At 38.4% G+C, this 23,405-nt stretch overlaps 1 protein-coding gene across 1 annotated transcript in view; it reads left to right on the forward strand.

Annotated features, from left to right (window-relative positions):
* DNAH8 (dynein axonemal heavy chain 8) overlaps positions 1–23,405 on the forward strand; it is a 302,537-nt gene that overhangs the window by 269,012 nt on the left and 10,120 nt on the right. Inside the window, exons 87-89 of the mRNA XM_045843254.1 lie at positions 14,220–14,376; positions 17,980–18,132; positions 18,205–18,394. Coding sequence (XP_045699210.1) covers positions 14,220–14,376; positions 17,980–18,132; positions 18,205–18,394 — 500 coding nt within the window. The remainder of the gene's footprint in view (positions 1–14,219; positions 14,377–17,979; positions 18,133–18,204; positions 18,395–23,405) is intronic.

Below are 23,405 nucleotides of genomic sequence, written 5' to 3' on the forward strand. Positions count from 1 at the left end.
CAGTTTTTCAGGAATTCTTCCCCATAGCTGTGTCTTGAGGACTGTTTTTAAATCACCTAAAAAATTTAATTAAGTGGCCTAACATGAAAGTGATTTCTTCAGTGACATCTAGCAGCAGCAGCATCTCCACTGGCCCCTCCCTGGAATGCTGGTGAATGTAGCCAGGCTGGCCCAGAGCAGGGTAGCTGTGTCTGCAGTAGTGTGTGCTGCTGGCTCCCAGCCGCTGATGCAGAGTGTTTGCAGAGAGGATTCAAGCTGGTGAGTGAGAGAGTGCCTGAGAATCCTAAGTGTGGGACGCCGCTCTGCATGGTGTGGGCCCAGCTCCCCCTGGGAGATGCACAGGACCCACACCCACGGATAGGTTTTCCCATGGGGAATCAGGCCTGCAATGTACTTAGGCCACTATGAGTCTTGCTTTTTGCTAAAACTCCCTCACCCTGAATTGAGGACATTTACTGCAAAGCTGCTTCCTCAAAAACATGCTAAACCTTCCAAAGATGAGTGTAACTGGTCCAACTACTTTTGCCTTTCATTTGCAAATATCCCTCTTCTGTGATGTGATTACCATCATCCTCTCCTTTGTATTCTGTATAAGGTAACCACCTGAAGTGACCCTGTGCATAGTTAATGAGGTCCTTCTTGTAATGTGTCCAGTAAGACAATAAAAGCTCATTGGAGCAAGGGTGGAGGCATTTGCTCCCCTTGAGAGAAAAGTCATGCTGTCCTTTTTTCTCCACCAGATTGAATGTCTCATTTTCATCCATAATGATGGGATCCACATCACCTAGATATGAGGTCGTTTCCCTTTTTTATACCTAGTTAGAACATATAGGAAGAACACATTATGTCTTCTTAGTATGAATGGAAATTTACCGTGGTTTTCTTCTCTTTGACCTTGAGAAATCTGATATATATTGATATATAAATGCTGAGAAATAGACAAATAGTAATGATATTAGATAATAGTAATGATAATGTACAAATAGTAATGACAAATGTAATGATACTGCTACCTTAAGACAAAACAAATACTTAAATTTTCATACCCTTTAAATATTAGAGAATTGCTCTTTTTTATATTTGAGGTTTAATGAAATTCAAGCCAACTGGCCTCAATTCCACAAATATTTAGTGAGAAGTCAGTCCCTAACCAACTTAGGTGTTAGTAAGACACAGTCCTTGCCCTTAGGGCTCATCAGCTGTTAGGGAAGAATAAATGGATGGCAAATAGTTATGTAATACAATATGGTAGACTCTAAAATCAGAAGACACACACACATTGCTATGAGAACAAAGGCAAAGGAGCAATAAATTTCAGCTTTAGGGATCAAAGTAAGCTAGCAAGTGAGAGAGGCCACATCTGAGCTGTGCCTTAACAGAAGTGCAGGAGTTCCCAGGCTGGAGAGGGATGGGGAGGAAGTGACTGCAGCACCAGGGCAAGAAGGACAGAATGCAAGGCAAGAGGAAGATGATGAAGTGAGGGTGTGTACACATATCAGATCATCAAGCTGTACACCTAAAGTACATACAATTAAAAATAAGACACTTTAGCACAGTGCAAAAAACGTACATGAGGGCACCTATGGGAAAGAACTCTCTAAGGAGGGGCACGAAGATATAAAATTGTGTGGTACCTTTGGAGAACCAAGTTCATTGTGCCTAGAGCCTGGTAAAGGAAGGGCTTGAGGAAAAAAGTAAACTAACAATGATGCTGATACAAATGCAGAAACTGGCTTTTGAAGATTCAAGGTGTCATGTGAAAGAATTTGTGACAGTTTTAAAGACAGTAAGGATGAGAATGCTAAAAATTTCTAGATGGATGCTAGATATGATTTGGAAATAGGACTGGGAAACCAACAAGAGCTGGGGAGTGACATCAAGGGGGAGGCCATCTCTGAAGTTTGTAGGTTGGGCAGCTGAGTGAAGACACTGATGTTGTTAAAGAACATGGGGTGAGGAATAGTTCAGGTGAGGGAAAAGGGAAAATTAAAACAAATTAAATTTGGGAGTGGTTTGATTGAAGAAACAGTGCCCGGGAGCCAATGGAAAGTTGGGTACACAGAGTTCACGGTAGAGTCAGAGATTCAACAGTACCCAGACTAGCTAGTGTTTCCTGGCTCTGCCTAAGACATCAGCGATGGTGACACCCTGTCTGCTCTAACATAGTACTTCATCCACATAGTCTGCCTTCACTGTGTACTAGAATGAGATCATAGAGTAATATGAGTCACATTCACATTTAAATTTCTGAATAAATTTGTTATATAATAACATGTGGATCCTTGACTGTTGATAACTTCATTTTGTTGTCATGTCAGCTTGTTTTATAAGACACCAGCTATTACTATGTACAAGGTTGGGCAAAAGTAGATTTACAGTTGTTCATATGGAAAATAATATGATAATTAAAAGATAATAATACCACAAGAATAAACTGTGTTTCATGGACTCACAACTATAAATCTAGTTTTGCCCCACACTGTACTATTATCAAAGGGGGCAAATGTGGATTGGCACAGGATATTGTTATTACTATTTCTCTTTCACTTACATGATTTTTAAAAACTAGGATAGCACCATACTTCAAAAATCAGTAATGATAAAAAAATCAGAAACAGATTACAAGTGCCCTTTGTGCCATTTTACTAGTATGTTTTGTTCTCTATTCATATGTTCCATTGTGTATATGTTCGACAGATTTATCTTTCAACTTTTTATTTTTCATTTTTATTTTTTAGGACAATTTAATAGAGCTTTAAAAATATTAACAATTCCACCAGATGTAGAAAATACCACAACATACCTGAACATACAGAGAGACACAGAGATCTTTCAGCCATGAAACAAATATTATAAAGAAAAACTCCCTAGTGTAGAAAAGATCAGCTGAAATAAATAAGGTAAATTGATCTGCTTAAATGGCTCAGATTTAAATATATATATTATATATTTATATATATTTATGTATTATATATTTATATATATATATATTTGTGAATAAAGCACTTAAGATATGTATTTTTCCTTCATAAGGGAATCTCAGAGCCATAGAAGCAGTTTGTATGTTCAAAAACACCTTAATGTCCCATTTTCTCTTTAGTCTTAGGAAGTGGGAATGATAAACATAGGTGGGTTTCAGTTGCTTCTAGAGCTGGATTTCTGGTTTCACAAAGAGATGTAAGGTATGGACAACTGCTCTCAAAATTTGGGTTAAACACTGGTGGGGCAGCTGAGCTGATTAGAGTGTCATCCCAATATGGGAAGGTTATAGGTTCGATTCCCAGTCACAGCACATACAAGAGGAAACCAATCCCTCTCTCTTTCTTTCTTTTTCTCCCCAACACATTCTCAAATCAATAAATAAAAATTTTAAAAAATACTTTGGGTTGAAACTTAAAGAACTTTATTGGCAACCTACCTGTCTAATTACATAATCTTCAATTTGTGTTTTTTTCCCTCTGTGCACCTAGTTTTTCTTATATTAGGGAGGAGACTAAAAAACACCCCTATCAGGTTCTAATGTTAGTTTCTAATTTGGCCAAATTTCTTTTTAAAAAAATGCGCTTTATTGATTTTGCTACTATAGTTATCCCATTTTTCCTCTCCTTTATTCCCCTCCTCCCTGTACCCCTGCTCCCACCAGCATTCCCCCACCTTAGTTCATGTCCATGGGTCATACATATAAGTTCTTTGGCTTCTCCATTCCCTATACTATTCTTAACCTCCCCCTATTTTCTACCTACCATTTATGCTTCTTATTCCCTGTACCTTTTCCCTAATTCTACTCCCTACCCCTCCTTGCTGATAACCCTCCATGTGATCTCCATTTCTGTGACTCTGTTCCTGTTCTAGTTGTTTGCTTAGTTTGTTTTTGTTTTTTAGGTTCAGTTGTTGATAGTTGTGAGTTTGTTGTTATTTTACTGTTCATATTTTTGATCACCATCTTTTTCTTAGTTAAGTCCCTTTAACATCTCATATAATAAGGGCTTGGTGATAATAAACTCCTTTATCTTTACCTTATCTGCACTTTATCTGCCCTTCCATTCTAAATGACAGTTTTGCTGGATAGACTAATCTTTGATATAGGTCCTTGCTTTTCATGACTTCAAATATTTCTTTCCAGTTCCTTTTGCCTGTAAGGCTTCCTTAGAGAAATCAGCTGACAGTCTTATGGGAACTCCTTTGTAGGTAATTGTTTCCTTTTCTCTTGTTGCTTTTAAAATTCTCTCTTTACCTTTAATCTTGGGTGATGTAATTATGATGTGCCTTTGGTGGGTGCTTCCTTGGGTCCAACTTCTTTAGGACTCTGTGAGCTTCCTGGACTTCCTTGAAGTCTATTTCCTTTGCCAGATTATGGAAGTTCTTCATTATGTTTTCAAATAAGTTTTGAATTTCTTGTTCTTCCTCGTCTCCTTCTGGCACCTCTATAATTCAGATGTTAGAATATTTCAAGTTGTCTTTGAGGTTCCTAAGCCTTTCCTCATTTTTTTGAATTCTTGTTTCTTCATTCCATACTGGTTGAATGTTTATTTCTTCCTTCTGCTCCAAACCACTGATTTGAGTCCCAGTTTCCTTCCTGTCACTGTTGGTTACCTGTATATTTTCCTTTATTTCACTTTGCATAGCCTTCATTTTTTCCTTTATTTTGTGACCATACTCAACCAATTCTGTGAGCATCCTGATTACCAATGTTTTGAACTCTGTATCTGATAAGTTGGCTATCTCTTCTTCACTTAGTTCTATTTTTGGAGATTTGATCTGTTCTTTCATTTGGGCCATAAGTTTTTTTCTTGGTGCACTGTTACATAGTAAGCGGTGGAGCCTTAGGTATTCGCCAGTGTGGGGCAATCCACATCCCTATGTTGTGGTGCTGTATGTTGGGGATGGGTCGCAGAGGAAACAATGCAGCTTGCTTAGCTCTGGTGGCTTTCAGTCACTTCTTCTGCTACCACAAGCAAATTGGGCCCTTCTGGTGCCAATTCCGGGGTGTGTGTGTGTGTGTGTGTGTGTGTGTGTGTGTGTACATTCTCAGACCCTGTGGGCCTCTCCAATCAACTCCTCTGTGAGGCTGGCAGTTCCTCCCTCTGCAGCAAGCCCCACAGGTTTTTTACAGTCAAAGGTTTTGAGGCTTTATTTGCCTGCTCTGGAACCCTGGGTTGCATGGTCTGTCTCACTCCCCAGTTGTTCCCCCCTGTTTATCCACACACAAATGTGGGACTGCCTGATCTGCCAGCTACCGCCTTGCCCAGTCCATCAGCTGCTGCCTCACCTGCCCCAGTCCTCCAGCCACCACCTTGCCGGGAGTCTTATATGCCCCTCCTACCGGTCTGAATGAATGTTTCTTCTTTAACTTATTGGTTGTTGGACTTCCATATAGTTCAATTTTCTGGCAGTTCTGGTTATTTTTTGTTTTTAAATTTGTTGTTGTCCTCCTTTTGGTTGTGTGAGGAAGCAAAGTGTATCTGCCTACACCTCCATCTTGGCCGGAACAACTTTTTAAATAATGTTTTTTGGAATATTTTAAAACCTCAACTTCTGAATAGAATTTGCTCATCCCAAAAGTAATAAAATAATAAAATTAAAATTATATATAAAATTATACCAATCAGTTTTAATTTATTAAAAAATGAACTTTTACCTTATTGGTCTCTACTGTGAAATTCTATGTTTAAAGGTAATGTGGAGTTAAGTTCCCAACTCTGGTTGGGTTGCAGACATTCACTAGACCTGTCACAGGCCCCTCACTGTACATCATCTGACTGAAAGCCCAGCTCATAAAGCATGGGGCAGGTACGTTCACCTTAGCTGGCACTTTGGAAAGGATTCAGCTGTTACAATATGCTGGTTTGGGTCCATGCATATCCTACCCGTTAATCAAATAAAAACATGGGAGACAGAAGCATCCCCTCTGTTCTTAAACTGGTTTCCCAAATAAATTAAAGGTCAGCTGAATAATTCAGTGCTCCTCAGTTTGCGTAAAATGAGGCTTTTTCATAAGCAAAGAACCCTGGATAACTTTAGCAGGAGCTCCTTGGGATTCTGCCAGTGAGTGGGGCTATTTTCACAGAAGGTTGTTTAATTCACATCTAGGGATGAAGAAAAAGAGGATGTAATTCTCTCATTCTATGTTCTGTGAGAAAAGGCACAAGGGGGCTGTTCTGGCAGGGCATAAAGATTAGTAGGGATTTGTAAGATGCATTTCATTGAACCCTAAACATTTGTCACTAATTCATCTCTTGATTTCTTGACATTTGTGGGGATTTTTTCTCATATTTTTCCAAAAAGTAAATGGTTTTAATCCTCTTTGTTAGAAAAATCATACTTTCTCATTGAGAGAAAGAACCAGTACAGAAAATAGAAAGTAATCATTGAAGCAAAAGCTCATAAAAAATCTTACTATCAAAATACTCTAGGTTTTCTCTATGCCTATATGCACAGCATTATCAACAAAAATTGATCATGTTGCAACTGGTTTTTGTACCATGGTATTTTAGTCAGTATTCTCAATTCAACAACTTTATGTTATCAGTAAATATAGAGCTATAGCACCATTTTTACTGGTTGGATATATTTTTATAGAGCCTTACCAGGAGTCATTACAAATACTGTTATAAACAGCCTTTTACATACATCTTTGTACAGTGGTCTGATTGCTTCTTTTTGAAACATATTGAATAAGTACAAGAGCATTTATAATGTTTGTATAAAACATAAAGAATAAATATAAAATGTTGCTTCTTTGCACCACTCTGTCTATGTTTTGTTTCTTTTCTTCTTCCTCCATTTTGACTTTTTGCTGAATATAAGCTTTTCTTATTTTATTTTTTCCCCTCTGCTAATTTGTATGTTATGTGCTTTGTTTCTATTTTTTTACTGGTTACCCAAGACATTTTAACATTCATTTTAAATTAAGCCTAAAATCAATGTCTTTACCCTCCTCGCTATCAAAATCTCTTAGGTAACTTTACAGTCATTTCTCTTCTGACATTTCAGTATTCCAATTTTACCTTGTTTTTAACCCCAATTGAACATATAGTTATTGTTTTATAACTATACCACAATGTTTATTTAGATTTGCCCATGCATTGACTCATTCTTTTTTTAATGTTTATTTCTTTCAATGTTATTTTGTATTGGTTTTAGGTGTACAGCTTAGTGGTTAAACAATCATATACTTTACAAAGTGTCCCCTCAATACTTGTAGTGCCCCAGCTGGAACCACACATAGTTACTGCAATATTATTGACTATGTTCTTTATACTGTACTTTACATCTCCGTGACTATTTTGTAACTACCAATCTGTACTTCTTAAGTCACCCAGTCTGACTCATTCTTTTTTATACCTCAAACCTTCCATCAAAATAAGTATTTTCCTCTCTGAAGTATACTGTTTAGCATTTTCTTGAGTGAAGGCCTGTTGGTGGTAAATTTTTTTGTTCTTCTCTGAAAATGTCTTATTTTGCCCTCTTTTTATTGAAAAACAGCTTTATTAAAGTATAATTTGCCTACTATAAGTTCATTCATTTTAAATAGAGAGTTCAATGGTTTTTAGTAACTTTATAGAGTTGTGTAACCATTGCCACAATCTATTTTAGAACATTTCCTTCACCCCCCAAAATCCTTGTGCCCATTTGTAATCCATTCCCATGCCCACCCCTAACCTCAGACTGCCACTAATCTACTTTCTATCTTTATAGATTTGCCTTTTCTGGACATTTTCTATAAATGGAATTATATATGGTCTTTAGATGTGGATTCATTCATTTAGCATAATGTTTTTGAAACTCACCCATGTTGTAGCATGTATCAGTACTTTATTGCTTTTTATTGCTAAATAGTATTCCAACATATGAATAGACTACATTTTGTTTATTCATTCACCAGTTGATGGGCATTGGGTAGTTTCCATCTTTTAGCTATTATAAATAATACTGCTATGAACATTCATGTCCAATTCTTTGTGTAGATATGTCTTTTTTTTTATTTTAATCAGTGTTCAAATACAGTTTTCTCCTTTTTACTCCCAATCCAGTCCCCCCTCCCACCCCTCCCCACTTCCCACCCATTACCACCCTCCCCTTAGTTTATGACCATGTGTCCTTTAAGTTTGTTCCTGTGAACCCTTCCCACTGCCCCCTTAAATTCCCTCTACTCTCTTCTGTGGGCACTGTCAGCCTGGCCTCTATTTCAGTGTCTTTGGTTATATTTTGCTTGTTTCTTTGTTTTGTTATTTAGGTTCCTGTTAAAGGTGAGATTATATGGTATTTGTCTTTCACTGCCTGGCTTATTTCGCTTAGCATGTTTTCCAGCTCCATCCACGCTGTTGCAAAGGGTAGGAGCTCCTTCTTTCTTTCTGCTGCATAGAATTCCATCGTGTAAATGTACCATAGTTTTTTGATCCATTCATTTACTGATGGGCATCTTGGTTGCTTCCAGCATCTAGCTATTGTAAATTGTGCTGCTATGAACATTGGGATGCATAGGTTCTTTTGAATTGGTGTTTTAATATTCTTAGAATAGAGTCCCAGCAGTGGAATTGCAGGGTCAAAAGGCAGATCCATTTTTAGTTTTCTGAGGAAGTTCCATACTGCTTTCCATAGTGGTTGCACCAGTCTGTAGTCCCACCAGCAGTGCACTAGGGATCCCTTTTCTCCACATCCTCTCCAACACTTGTTGTTTGTTGCTTTGTTTATGATGGCCATTCTGTCTGGTGTGAAGTGGTATCTCATTGTGGTTTTAATTTGCATCTCTCTGATAGCTAGCGATATTGAACATCGTTTCATGTGTCTTTGGATTTTCTGTATGTCCTCCTTGGAGAAATGTCTGTTCAAGTCCTTGCCCACTTTTTAATTGGATTCCTTGTCTTCTTAGAGTGCAGTCTTGTAAGTTCTTTATATATTTTGGAGATTAAACCCTTGTCTGAGGTATCATTGGCAAATATGTTTTTCCATACAGTTGGTTCTCTTTTAATTTTGATACTGTTTTCTTTAGCTGTGCAGAAGCTTTTAATTTTGATGAGGCCCCAGTTGTTTATTCTTTCCTTTATGTCCCTTGCTCTAGGGGACAAGTCAGTAAAAAAGTTTCTTCGTGAAATATCTGAGATTTTCCTATCTACATTCTCCTCTAGGACTTTAATGGTGTCACGTTTTATATTTAAGTCTTTTATCCACCTTGAATTTATTTTTTGTATATGGTGTAAGTTGGTGCTCAAGTTTCATTTTTTTTGGACGTGGCTGTCCAGTTCTCCCAACACCATTTGTTGAAGAGGCTATTTTTACTCCATTTTATGTTGCTGCCTCCTTTGTCAAATATTAATTGACCATAGAGACTTGGGCTTATTTCTGGGCTCTCTGTTCTGTTCCATTGGTCTATGTGCCTGTTTTTATGCCAGTACCTAGATATGTCTTTTTATTTCTCTTGATAGATAGCTAGAAAGTAATTATTGTGTCATATGATTAATCTATCCTTAACATTTTAGGAACCTACCAAATTGTTTTTCAAAGTGGCTACACCACTTTACAGTACCCTTCAGCAATGTATGAGGGTTCAAATTTCTCCACATCCTTGCCAACACTTGTAATTGTCTGTTTTTTTTTATTGTAACCATTCTTGTATGTGTGAAGTGTTATCTCATGGAGGTTTTAACTTGCATTTTCTTAATAAATAATGAAGTTAAATATCTTTTTATGTACTATTGACCATTATTATAGCTTCTTTGGTGAAATGTCCACTCAATTTTTTTGTCTTGCCCTCATTCTTGAAAAATAATTTTGACTGGTATATAATTCCATGTTTGTAGTTCTTTTATTCTAGTAGGTAGAATACATTATTCTATTTTCTCCTGGTTTTCATTGATGCTTGAGGAATGGCTGTCAGTCTAATTGTCACTTGTTTCTGGATAACCTGTTTTTCTTTCAGACTGCTTTTAAGATGTTTTCTTTATTTTTTGTGTTCTACAGTTTCATTATGATATGTCCACCTCTGGATTTCTATCTGTTTGTTTGTTTGTTTATCTTAGGATGCACTGAGTTTCTTCAGTTTGAGGACTCAAATCTTTCATCAATTCTTAGTCATTACTTTATCACTTTTAAATTCTCACCCTTCTATTTTTCCAAAACTTTTCTGGGATATATGTTAGAGCTTATTGCTTTAGCTTACATGTCTCTCAACCTTTCTTCCATATTTTCTATTTATTTTTCCCTCTGAAGCGTTCTAGATAGTACTTTCGGATCTCTTTTCCAGTTCTATCATTCTTTCTTTGGCACTATTTAATCTGCTGTGTTAATCCATTGTTAACTGTTATGGCAGGCAGAATAATGGACTCCCAGAGATATCCATATCCTATAACCCTATGAACCTATATGTGACCTTATGTATAAAAATGACTTTATAGATGCTATTAAACTTAAGGATCTTGAGATTGGGATGTATCCTACATTATCCAAATGTACACCATTTAGTCACATGAACTCCTAAAAGTGGAAGAGGGAGGCAGAAGACTGGGTCAGAGAGATGCAATAGAAGAAGGTGAAAGACTTGAAGCAAGAGAGGGACTTAGTCTGTCTTTGCCAAATGGGCTATGAGCCAAAGAATGCAGACAGCCTCTAGAAGCTGGGGAAAAACCCTCACCTAACAGTAAGGAATTGGGGACCTCATACCTACACCTGCAGGAAAGTGAATTCTGCCAACAACTCAACTCAAGTGAGCAAGAAGATGGATCTTCCCCTGAAGCCTATAGAAGGGAACCCAGTCTTGCTAGTACCTTGATTGTTGCCCAATGAGACCTATGTCGAACTTATTAGCTATAGAACTGTAAGATAGTGAATTCATATTGTTTTAAACCACTGATTGTGTGGTAATTTGTTGCAGCATCAATAATTTATAGAAGTTCTATTTGGCTCTTTTTCAAATATGCAATTCATATTTATAGTTCCAATTCTATACTTATATTTTCAATCACCTTTTAAATTCTTCAGTGTAGTAAAAACATTTTTATAATGTGCATCTAAAAATTCACTATCTGAGACACTAGCAGGTCTGGTTCTGCTTTTTATTGTTTCTGCAGACTCTTGCTCACTGCTCCTTGTTTCTTTATGAGTTTCCTAACTTTTGACTGTGAGCTCATGTCTTTTGGAAATTAACAGTTAGATTCTTGGACTGAAGATTTTTGTTCCAGGGAATATTTGTGTCTACTTCTACCATGTGCCACCTGGGACTTCCTGGGACCATCTTAAGATAAACTTTTGGCTTGAGGCTTTTCAAATCACATAGGTAATATGAATAAATGTTAATTAATATCACAAACCTGGTGAATTAAAAATTCTCAGGAAAGATTTTTTCCTACCCAATGCCAAGCTAGATAGATCAATTTACATACAGTTCAGTTTTGACTGGTAGGTTATTTTTGGTTTACCCTTACATTAAGTATATAGCCCTATGAAGCCCCAGATTTATGTGTGAGTTTCCTATTAGATTTTCCACCTTGGGTCTATCGCTTACCTCCTCTCTCATTGTACCATCTAACCATCCAAAGAGCAAATCAAGAACACCAGCGACTAGTTGATGCACCCGGGGCTTATCTCTCTGCATTCCAGATCTCTCTCTCTCTCTCTCTCAATATATATATTCAGAAGGTATCCAGCCATGTATTATGAAAAATAAAGACATTTGCTGAAGAAGATATAAGATACAAGAAACATTGTACCTAGGACAATAACACGTCAGTCCCCTCAAAGTAGGCACCTTGAGACCTCACACAGTTCTCCCAATCTCCATCCATTGTTCTATCATATTTTCCTGAATCTCATTGATAGTCTGAAATATCTTCCCTTTCTAAGGTGATTTTAGTTTTGGGAAAAGCCAGCAGTTGTAGGGCACCAAGTCTGGGCTATAGGGGGCTGAGTCACCTGGGTGATTTGATGTTTCACCAAAAAAACTCTGTACAAGATGTGATGCATGAGTGGGTGTGTTGTTGTGATAAAGCTGCCATTTGCTGGTTGCCCATAGCTGTGGCCTTCTGACTCACCCAAATAGTTTCCATGGAGGAATGTTCAAGCTTAACACAAAATTTGATGCAGATTCATTGCTCTACACACTCAGTCATTTTGAATGTGATGGCCACACAGTACACATGCTCACTCAACAGCGTCTACTGCCCCCACTGACTACTATAGTGAAGTCATCACTGTTCTTGCATGCACATTCCAGTCCACTGTCCTTGGCTTCCAGGTTATATCGATGTTATGAAACTGTTCTTGTTATATTAACAATGACTGGACTTTTTCTGGACAGACTCTGTGTGTGTATGTGTGTGTGTATGTACATGGGAGGAAGGGAGGGAGAAAGAGAGGGAGAGAAACATTGATGTGAGAAACATATTGATTGGTTGCTTCTTGTACATTCCTTCAGCTGGGGACCAAACCCACAATCTAGACATGTGCCCTGACTGGAAATTGAGTCCATGACCTTTTGCTTTGTGGGACAATGCTCCAGCCAACTGAGCCTCACAAGTCAGGGCTTCACTCTATATCTTGTTGAACCCTGAGGATTTCTTACTTTTTTGCTAGTTCAGTAATGTATTTTTAAAAAGATGTTTTTCATATCTTACCCAGAATTTTTAGTTATTTTCAGGATTGTTGTTCAGGGTACCAATTGCATTATGCTGTCAGAAATGGAAAGTCTGATTCTCTCTTTGGGATGAATTCTTAGATGTAGAATTGCTGGACTGAAGGTCTACCCTTTAAAATTTTGACATGTATAGCCATACCACAAAGGTCTATCTTGTGTCTAAGGAAATAAAACATAAAAACAAGTTACTATATTCACTATGTTGTATACCTGAAAAAATACATTATATGTCAGCTGTAACTTAAAATAAAAAATTACTTAAACAAATAATCACAAGCATTCACTGAATTTCTTTTAGACTTGCCTCTAACACTTATGAAAGGAGATGTATGCTTTACATATGGACAAGAGACAAAATTGACAAGCAAAACAGTAGTCCCAAACAATCTAATTATGTGATGTTAATAGGATGTAAATTAGTTCAGAAAAGACAGAAAAATTTACATCTGGTCATGTCATGTCCCTGCTTGGGAAGCCTTCAGTGTTTGCCCATGACCTTCAAGGCAATGTTCAGAACCCTTAGAAAGTAGTGACTTGCTTCATCTCCATCCTCATCTCTCCTCCTGGCTCACTGGCTCCAACCTCCCTGGCCTTGCACTGAATTCCTTCTCATATCCAGGCCTTTTATCTTAATGTCCTTTCCCACCTCCCACCCTACCCCACCTTGGCTGGCCTACCCCCTCATCCTTCAGGTCTAAGCTTACATATGCTATTTTGAGAGACTTTTCTTGATCTTCTAGTGTAAATCAACTCCAACACACACTCACATTTGCACATGCCATCTGTATATCAAGACTGCTGGTTGACCCAGCAAAACCTAAGTTCCTGCACCTCAGAGCATCTGGCCAGCCCAATGACAGCTAGGCAGCAAGAGTGAGAGGGATAGACTATACTCTCTTAAAGCACCTGGTTTTTTTCTCCACAGAATTTCTTACAATGATATTGACTAATGTCCCCTCCTCCAATAGAGAAGGGGAAAAAGCAGGGACCTGTTTGCCACCATATCCTAGCACCTAGCTCAGTGCCTGGTACATTAGTAAATCTTTATTGAATATGTGGTCTTTAAGGGTGGGTGACTGCAGTTAGGTGGAGCAGATGGCTGCCAATCATAACACAGGTGGGAAAGTAAACAAAACAGAAAAGACCTGAGAAATTTATAACAATTTATAGTTGGGGAAATATGAGTGGTGTTCTTTGATCTAACAAATTTTAATATAGTGGCAGCTTCTGAGCGCCAGTCCATAAGCCAAAGAGGATGAAAGGAGATGGGTTTGCTCTCCGGCTGAAGGTAGTTAGGTTAGTTGCAAACAAGATTGTACAGCACTGCCTTGGACAGTTGGGGACATCTGTAGAATCTCTTTCCCTGAAGGGGAAGAGGTTTTCAATTCTGTGATGTTCTTAGGACACTGTAAAGTGGATCTCTACTTTTTAAAATTACTATAGATTGATATTGAAGTCCTCACTCCCTTTTGGTGGGGGGTGGTTTGTGGGGGCTGGATTTAAGTGATTCATCATTTCATTTTAGCTTTGATCATTATCTCTGAAGGTATATTTCCCTACTGCATTCTGAAAAGTTCCCACTTTTTATCAGGTACCAGAGTAACACTGCTTCTGCTGTTCTTGAAACTATTACCAACATTCAACCCAAAGAGAGTGGAGGTGGAGTGGGAGAGACCCGGGAAGCCATTGTTTATAGATTATCTGAAGATATGCTGAGCAAACTGCCTCCTGATTACATTCCTCATGAGGTAAGCTACAGCCTTTCCCCCAGCCCACCCTCCAGTGTGCAGGGCTATCTTTGGGTTCCACAAAGCTGAGCTCAATCCTGGGATGGAATGTTTCAGACCCTTCCCTTCTCTGCTCATTCCTTCTTCATTTTCAGCTCTTTCTTTTTACCCTTTGGTCTTCCTTACTTTTCTCAAGCACCTTGCAAATTATGATACGCGGTCTTGCTGACACCTTTCTCTATTTCCTTTCTACCCCACCTTCTCTTTCAGTCACCTTCTCTGTACCCTTTTCCTGTCTTTGGATTCCCCAGTATCTTAACCCACGAAGTTGGAAGCTTCTTCCAAGTCTGCTCTGTCCACCCTTTAAATTTGCCCCTGTTTTTGTCCCCTGTCCCCAAACTTTTCATTTTCCAGTCCTCTCAGCTAGATAATAGGAAAGCAAACCATTTAATGAATTCACTCCCCACTCTGGATGGCAATCATTTTCTACTTTTTTAACCTTCCAGGGGTTTGCTTGTTAATCTAAATCAGTTTTCCTCAAAACTTTTTGTGTCTCAAGACCCCTTTACAAAATGTTTGAGGACCTCAAATAGCTTTTTTTAATGTGGGTAAATTACTGATGTTTAATATATTAGAAATTTAACTGACAAATTTCAAAAATATTAATTTATTATAAAATAACAATAATAAACCCATTACATGTTAACATAGTGAGATTTTTATTTAAAAATTTTTTTTTCAAAATGAAAAAGTTCATTGTAATGAGTGGGATTGTTTTAGTTTTGCAAATCACTTTAATATCTAATTTAATGAAGACAGCTGGGTTCTCATATCTGCTTCAGCATTTAGTCTGTTGTGATAGCAAGTCACGTAGCCTGTTTGGAAACTCCTCTGTACACTCCTGAGAGAGAAAGGGAAAGAATAAAATAAAGTCTTAGTATTACTATAAAAACATTTCAACTTTGTTGACCCTCTGAAAGGATCTCAGGGGAATTCATGGGACCCCCAGACCATACCTTGAGAACTGCTGATCTAAATAAATGTTTGTGGTAAAATTTCTGGATGGTCTGAAAGTTCTGTAAGAGATCCTCCAACTTGTCTTTTTTCTTCATGCGAGAGGATAGGTTGTGTCCTCTCTCCTGTTCTTCACCTCTACACCTCTATGCTGATGGCCAGAGCTTCCCCTGAGCTTGTGCTGAGTCAAGGTTAGGTTTTCAACCAAAATGTGAGAGGCTGATGCCCTAATGCAGGTGTAACAGTGGTGCTGTGTCTGCCCTGTCCTGCATCCAAGTCTGAGAAAAATGCACTTGTCAGCTGGGAGTCCATCATCCTCCAACCTATAATGAATACCCCCAACAATAAAAAAACATTTTCTTGCCTCTTAAGAAAATTTTTGTTTCCATTGTGTAGATGAATACCGAGACATTTGGCCATAATTCTAAAATCAATGACTTCACATAGAGATAGTTATAGTGAGAAAATATTTTAAGTACATACTTTCAGTGATTCATTGTAAGTGATCTTTAGAAGACAGGTGAGGCATAATGCCTGCCTTCAAAGACTTTAAAAACTGGCATGTGAAAGAGGGATGAAACTTACTCGGTACCACTAGACCACAGGTTGATGTGATCAGAGGAGGTTCTGAGACCTGGGGATAATTTGAGCCATTCAGGCTCAGTCAGGGCTGCTTCACCAAGACCTCTGCTCTGGCAAAATCCTAGCAGGAGCTGAGCCGTGGCGGGTGCCACTAAACAGGGATTGCTGTCTGGGAGGGCGTTCGTGCTAAGAGACTTCTAAAATTGCTCCTTTTTCAAGATCTCTTAGTTTTTAGTGTTGTTTATTTTATGGAAGAGATTTGTTCTTCATACATGGTGGTAATGTGGTAAATGGAAATATAATTATACTTTTGACTTCCACAGTGAAAACAGAGCCACTTTACTGTAGGAGCAACATTACTACCTGGTCTCAGACGCAATGAAAATCCTATATGAGACTATAGCAAATCTTTCATTTTATTAGTGAAATCACAATTTTAGGCTGGGACAATAATCACAATCAAAATAAAATCAGTGCTAAAATCAGACTTTCTAGAGTAAGTTTTTCCTAAGCATGTCTCTATTGCAAGGGAAGTTTCTCTTTTAAAACCCTGTGCAGGGCATGCAGGGCAAGGCCATGTGTTTGGGGCTGTTAGGGCACTAAAAGTCACCTGTGCTATTGATTTGACATTTTAGCCAACACCTGGGCTTAATTTCCCACTTACGTGGGGTTGCAAAAATGTTTACATAATTTCCCATTTCCTTAAGTGTGAATTTCCACAGAGTAGTCACTATTTAAAGGGGATGATAAATATGCTAGTTAGCCACTGGAGGATAAAGGGCTCGAACCAGGAATTTAGGACAATACCTGGAGGCTGTGTGGCAGACTGGTTAGGGGCCTCCACTAGCATGTTAGACTGGGGTCTCAGTATTACATGCTCTATCTGCACAGTTTGTCCTGTCCAGGTTGTTCAGTTTTATATCACTCCTTCCCTCTGAGTTTGTGTTTCCCTCTTCATCCCTTGCTGACTGGATGGAGATGCTTCATAGCTGCCGTAAAGCAGAGGTGTCCGGTGCTGAACAGGGAACTTCTGTGTCATGCCAGAGAGCTGTTCTGTAAAATGAGGACAGCGGTCCCAGTGACTCTGAAGCTTGTCATCCATCTCTAACATTTCGGGACTCAAGAAGGGGCAGCAGGTATCACCAGCCGAGAGTCCTGCAGTTTACTGGCAACCTGGTAGTTCTTTGGACTGCAACACCACTCTAAGTTCTCTTCTACTCTGTGTGTTTATCCTAGCTCTCCTACTCCAGCAGAACTTCGATTGCGGCCAGTGGAAAGTTCAAATCTCTTTATGAGCTCTTGCCAGTATTCTTAGTCAATCTTTTATTGGGCAAATGTCTCTAAATCGAAATGTGTATATGCACTGGCTTATTTACCAGTAATCATTGTACTTTATTGTTCCTTTAACCAGAGGCTTTTATATTGATCTCTTCAAAATGATCATTAAATGATATACCAAAAGGAACAAATGACAGGTGCTTAATGACTCTCCCACAAAGTCAAATATTTTCAATGGTTAAATTAGGAAAGCCTCGCCTAGTCACCCTTGCCACAGCGACAGCGATCTGAGGAAACCACAGCCAATCACATTCATTAATAACTGTTCTGAAAGGTTTGGGCTGTATCTATTTTCTGTAAGATTTCTAATAACTCTGTTAAGCATTATTTTTTTTAAAAAAAGTATTCAAAAATGTACTCTTATAAAGGTTAAATTAGGCTTTAACTGACAATCATTTGAAAGGGGAAAAAGTTACAATTTTATTTTAGCTTTTTAAAGTACATTTCCAATTATCAACTAAGTACAATCAATGGGAAATAAAAATCATTTTAGTTAAACAGTAATTTTTGAAGCCCAGGATATGGGGAATTTAATAGCAGGTCTGGTTCTGTAAGAGATATTTTAGAGTTCATTTGGGCTGGAAAATACATCCACAGGAAGAAAAGGACAGAGAAAGGAGAGATCATTGGAAGAGAGGTGACAGATGATTTTTTTAAATCCCCTTCATTGTATTGTATGCTTTGTTTTAGGTGAAAGCTCGTTTGATAAAGATGGGACATCTTAATTCAATGAACATATTTCTTAGACAAGAAATCGACAGAATGCAAAAAGTCATCTCAATACTTCGCAGTAGCCTCAGTGATCTAAAATTGGCCATTGAAGGAACAATCATTATGAGTGAGGTGAGCGCTTATCTCACTCGCCATTTCCTTTTTTTGTGGGTCTTTCTTCTTCTCATAGTTTATCTTTTTCAGAACTTGAGAGATGCCCTGGACAACATGTACGATGCTCGCATACCTCAGATATGGAAAAGAGTGTCCTGGGACTCATCCACACTGGGCTTCTGGTTCACTGAGCTTTTGGAAAGGAATGCTCAGTTTTCTACTTGGATATTTGAAGGGCGGCCCAATGTGTTCTGGATGACTGGCTTCTTTAATCCCCAAGGTATGTGCTCATAGAAGGGTGGGCAACTTGGAAGACATGGGTGTTTGTATAATAGCGCTGTGTGATAAATTTATCTTATATAAAACAACATAGAGGTACAGCCTGCTAAGTGTGCTTTCAAAGGTTGGAGACCACAGATGATCCTTCTGTATTTCTTTTACAAGTTCAATCTGAAATTCTTTCTGCCATAGTCCTTCTACAATACGGTAGCTAACCCTTTGTTTTTCTTCTCACTCACTTCAGCAAGCCATCAGTCTGTGGTCAGGGCATATGAAATAGTAAAAAAAAAAAAAAGGTTCACTCAAACCTTAGTTTTTAAATGTTTATAAAAATGACAAAAATAAAGTGCCAAAATATGCAAAAGGTACAGAAAATTGGACTGATTTAAAAAATGATCATGAAGCAAAAGTTTTATTTGGTGAGCTCTGAGTCTTGCCCTGCCCTTGCCTTAGTTAGTTGTTTTTTTTTTCCTTGAAAAGTGTTCTGTATTTTTCAAGTACTCCTTCATTTTAGGAATATTTACTGAGTAAATTACTGACTGGATCTCATAAAGGTCATGAAGTTCAGAAATACGGCAACTTCTTGTCTGACTACAATATGGATAGTTTTACTTCAGGTAATTCTTGGCCAAAAGAAAGAAATGGTAGATTCCTCACAGTTCAGCACTGTTTAGTTCCCCTAGTAATACAATTTAAGAAGCATTCACACGCTCAGATTTAGGATGTATCATTGCTACTTGCAGCAATATGGTTGAATCTCATAAAACAATGTTAAGTGAAGAACATCAAACAGAACACATTGTAATGTGTGTATGATGCATGTATACTGTATGATTTCATTGTACAAAGAATCAAAACAGGTTAAACTGTTCCATAGTGTCAAAAGGCAAGATGGTAGTTACCCTAGAGGGGAAGGCAGTGATTGCAGAAGGGCACGTGGAGGCCTCTATGGTCTGGAAATGATCCATTTCTTGATTTGAACATTGGTTACACGGTTGTATTCGCTTGTGAAAATGCACTGAGTTCTATGCATGATTTGTGCACTTTTCTTTGTATAAGTAATACTTAAATAAACTGTATACCTTAAAAAGTATACATTTAATTGTCTTCAGTGTACATGCATACATTCACTTCATGCATTTTCAAAGGTCATATCATTTTCTAAATTTAAAACTCTAACCATGATAATTTTTATGATCCTACCAAATTATACGTATTAGATTCGAAAAGATTTCACTTTCTATTTTTCTTCTGGAATTTCCATTGAATTCAGGGAGGAAAGTTTTCATTATGGTTCTCAGATTTCATGTGTCTACTTACTAGCTCTCAATTTCAGTAAGAGTCACCATGTAATTGGAGCCTGAAGAAATAGCATTTAACTTAATTAGGATTGTTTAACCACCTCCCATTTGCCAGCTCTTTGCCCAGTGCTTTCAATAGAGACAAATTGAGACCTGATTCCTGCCCTAAAGGAGCCGATAATATGGTCTGTGAAACAGACACACCAACAACTTTAATGCAATGTGTTAAGTGTTACTCCCTCCCCCTCCCCCATGTGAGAACTAAGTTCTACACTGTGGACAGAGAAATGAATTGTGCTGAGGCAGAGCTTGAGAAGAGTTTCCCACTGGAAGCAGTGAGTAAGATCTGCAGAGGCAAGGATGCAAAAAAAGACCATTCCAGGCAGTGGCCTGAGCAAAGACAAGGCATGTCCAGAGAAAGAAGGAGACAGTGTGGCCAGAGCTCAGGAAGCAAGAGCAGAGGTGGTGGGGAGTGAGGCTGAAGCATAAATTTCCCTGGGAGAGTTTGGGCTGCATCCTAAAGGCAATAGGAAGTCACCAAGTATCATATCATCCCAGGAGAAAGTGGAGGGTAGACTAGAATATGGACCCAGTGCAATGAGACTCTTAACAGGATAAGGGAGAGAGCCTGGGACCTTAACCAGGCACAGAGGAGGGGACAGACTGGATGGAGCGATTACATGGGAATCCTTGAGAGCAGAGGGCATGGCAATGGCTGAGGGCTGAAGGCAGGTGCAAGACCAAGCAGCGCAAGAGGCACAGGTTGGGAGGAAAGGCAAGAGCACATTTGTCAGATGGTGATGGTGGCACATGTAGGTGGGATATGTGTTGGCAGACTTGGAGTTTTGGAGAGAGGCAAAGATCAGTAATTTAAAAAATTGTGAAGTTGTTAAGTATATTTTTGATATACAGAAACCAGGGGAGGGGGTTGGTTTTTCCTTGGCTTTCCATGGACAGAGATGATTACATCGTAGATCACAGCACACAATCTTTTCCAGTGATTTTTCATTAAAAATATGACTTAAAATAGAAAAATATTAATATGAACTAATCTTTAATTGTTACTCTCTGTTAAGTGTTACAAGCTAGAACAATACTTAAATACAAATGCAGGTGTACACTTCATGGTTTTTGTTTTTGTACCTATCTTTACTTTTTAATAATCTAGTCCTATCTCTTTTCTTTATTTCTGGCTTCAAGCTAAAGTTTGATTCTGCCTCTCAGGATGTTCCACATGTTGGAAAGCCCCAGACACACACGTACACAGACACACAGTCTTATCTGATTGCTTTTTTTTTAGCATAGAAGAGTGGAGTCAACTTTCCCTCTATTCTAATCACTTCTCTGCTTCCTTTTCCTTCTCTTGACATGAGAGACAAATTATTTTCCATTCCCTGTTGCTTGGCCAAATCTGGAAAAGATAAAGATCACAGCAAATCCACACATGCTCATAGGCCATGTGTGAGCAGATAAAGTCCTTTTGCTTTTGGAGCCTCTCTGCCACTATTTGACATCAATCATTGATTTCTCAATTTGAACATATCCCCTGAATGTATATCCTCTAACCCAGTCACCTTTGATGAAATAATGTCTTTCTTCAGTTCAAAACATTTAAATAAAATTTTTTAATTAAAAAAGCACATGTTTGGGACTTCCAGCCAAGATGGAGTCGTAGGTAGATATGCTTTGCTTCCTTGCACAACCAAAAGAAGGACAACAACCAATTTAAAAAAAAATAACCAGAACTGCCAGAAATAGATAGAACTGTATGAAAGTCTGAAAACCAAGGAGTTAAAGAAGTAATATTCATCCAGACCTGTACCACAATGCAGCAAAGTAGATTGCCCCACCCTGGCAAATACCTAAGGCTCCACCCCTTACAACATAACAGGCCTGACAAGACAAAAAAATAATATGGCCCAAATGAAAGAACAGATCAAATCTCCAAAAATAGAACTAAGTAATGAAGAGATAGCCAACCTATCAAATGCAGAGTTCAAAACACTGGTAATCTGGATACTCACAGAAATGGTTGAGTATGGTCCCAAACTAGAGGAAAAAGTGAAGGCTATGTAAAGTGAAATAAAGGAAAATGTACAGGGAACCAACAGTGAAGGGAAGAAAACAGACCTCAAATCAACAATTTGGAGCAGAAGGAAGAAATAAAGAGTCAACCAGAACAGCATGAAGGAACAAAAATTCAAAAAAATGAGGAGAGGCTTAGAAACCTCTGGGACAACTTTAAAAGTTACAACATCCAAATCATAGGAGTGCCAGAGAAGAAAAGTAAGAGGAAGAAATTGAAAACCTATTTGAAAAAATAATGAAGGAGAGCTTCCCCAATCTGGCAAAGGAAATAGACTTCAAGGAAGTCCAGGAAGCTCAGAGTCCCAAAGAAGCTGGACCCAAGGAAGCACCCACCAAAGGCACATCATAATTACATCACCCAATACTAAAGATAAGGAGAGAATCTGAAAAGCAGCAAGGTGAAAGGAGAAGGTTACCTACAAAGAAATTCCCATAAGACTATCAGCTGATTTCTCCAAAGAAATCTTGCATGCAAGAAGGGGCTGGAAAGAAGTATTCAAAGTCATGAAAGGCAAGGACCTATATCCAAGATTTCTCTATCCAGCAAAGCTATTAGTTAGAATGGAAAGGTAGATAAAGTGCTTCTCAGATGAAGTCAAGTTCAATGAGTTCATCATCACTGAATCCTCATTGTATGAAATGTAAAAGGGACTTGGGACTTATGTAAGAAAAAGAAGATTAAAACTATGAAGAGTAAAATGACAACAAACTCACAACTATCAACAAGGGAACTTAAAAACAAAAACAAGAACTAAGCAAACAATTAGAACAGGAACAGAATAACAGAAATGGAGATCACATGGAGGGTTATCAGCAGGGAGGGGGAAAAGGGAGGATGGGAGGTACAGAGAGTAAGAAGCATAGATGGTAGGTAGAAAATAGACAAGGGGAGGTTAAAAATAGAATTGGAAATGGAGAAGCCAAAGAGCTTATATTTATGACCCATGGACATGAACTAAAGGTGGGGGAAGTGCTGGAGAGAGTAGGGGTGCAGGGTGTATGGGGACAAAAAATGAGACAGTTATAATAGCATAATCAATAAAAATATACTTAAAAATTAAAAAGCACACATAAAACACAGTGGAATTTACAAAAAGGCTGTAGTTACATCACAAATATGTATTGTCAAAATCACCTGGACTATAATGCATTTGAAAATGTTCTGCTCATGTATGACAATTTATTGTGTGCTCTTATAATGTAGTGTGCATCTGATACTGTTTGGGTGTGTCTCCCACCATGCCTCTGCTGATTGCCCCTCAGACCTTGGTCCACGCTACTGGAAGGACAGGTGTCGGGCCTCATTGTCCCCTACTCTGTCTGAGCTCATGCTGCTCAGTTGCACTATGGAGGCCTGATAATTTGTTAGTCACATTTGAAGAGGCCGAGTCAGCCACCAGGGAACTAATCTTGTATTTCCACTCCCCCTTCCAAATAATTTCTGTAGCCACTGAGAAGCTCAAGAATGTCGCAATTAAATTTGATTAAACAATGGTCAAGCTGTTGTACCCATGACCCTATAGTATTTCCTCAATGGTACAGTTTTTGGCAATGTGTGTATTTGCCTCCCAAGAGATATCTCAGGACAAGGAGAACCAGTGTGCTCCATGGGGGTTTCCCAGC

Source organism: Phyllostomus hastatus, unplaced genomic scaffold, assembly GCF_019186645.2.
Source record: "Phyllostomus hastatus isolate PE091 unplaced genomic scaffold, TTU_PhHast_1.1 phas_contig_40, whole genome shotgun sequence".
NCBI lineage: Eukaryota > Metazoa > Chordata > Mammalia > Chiroptera > Phyllostomidae > Phyllostomus > Phyllostomus hastatus.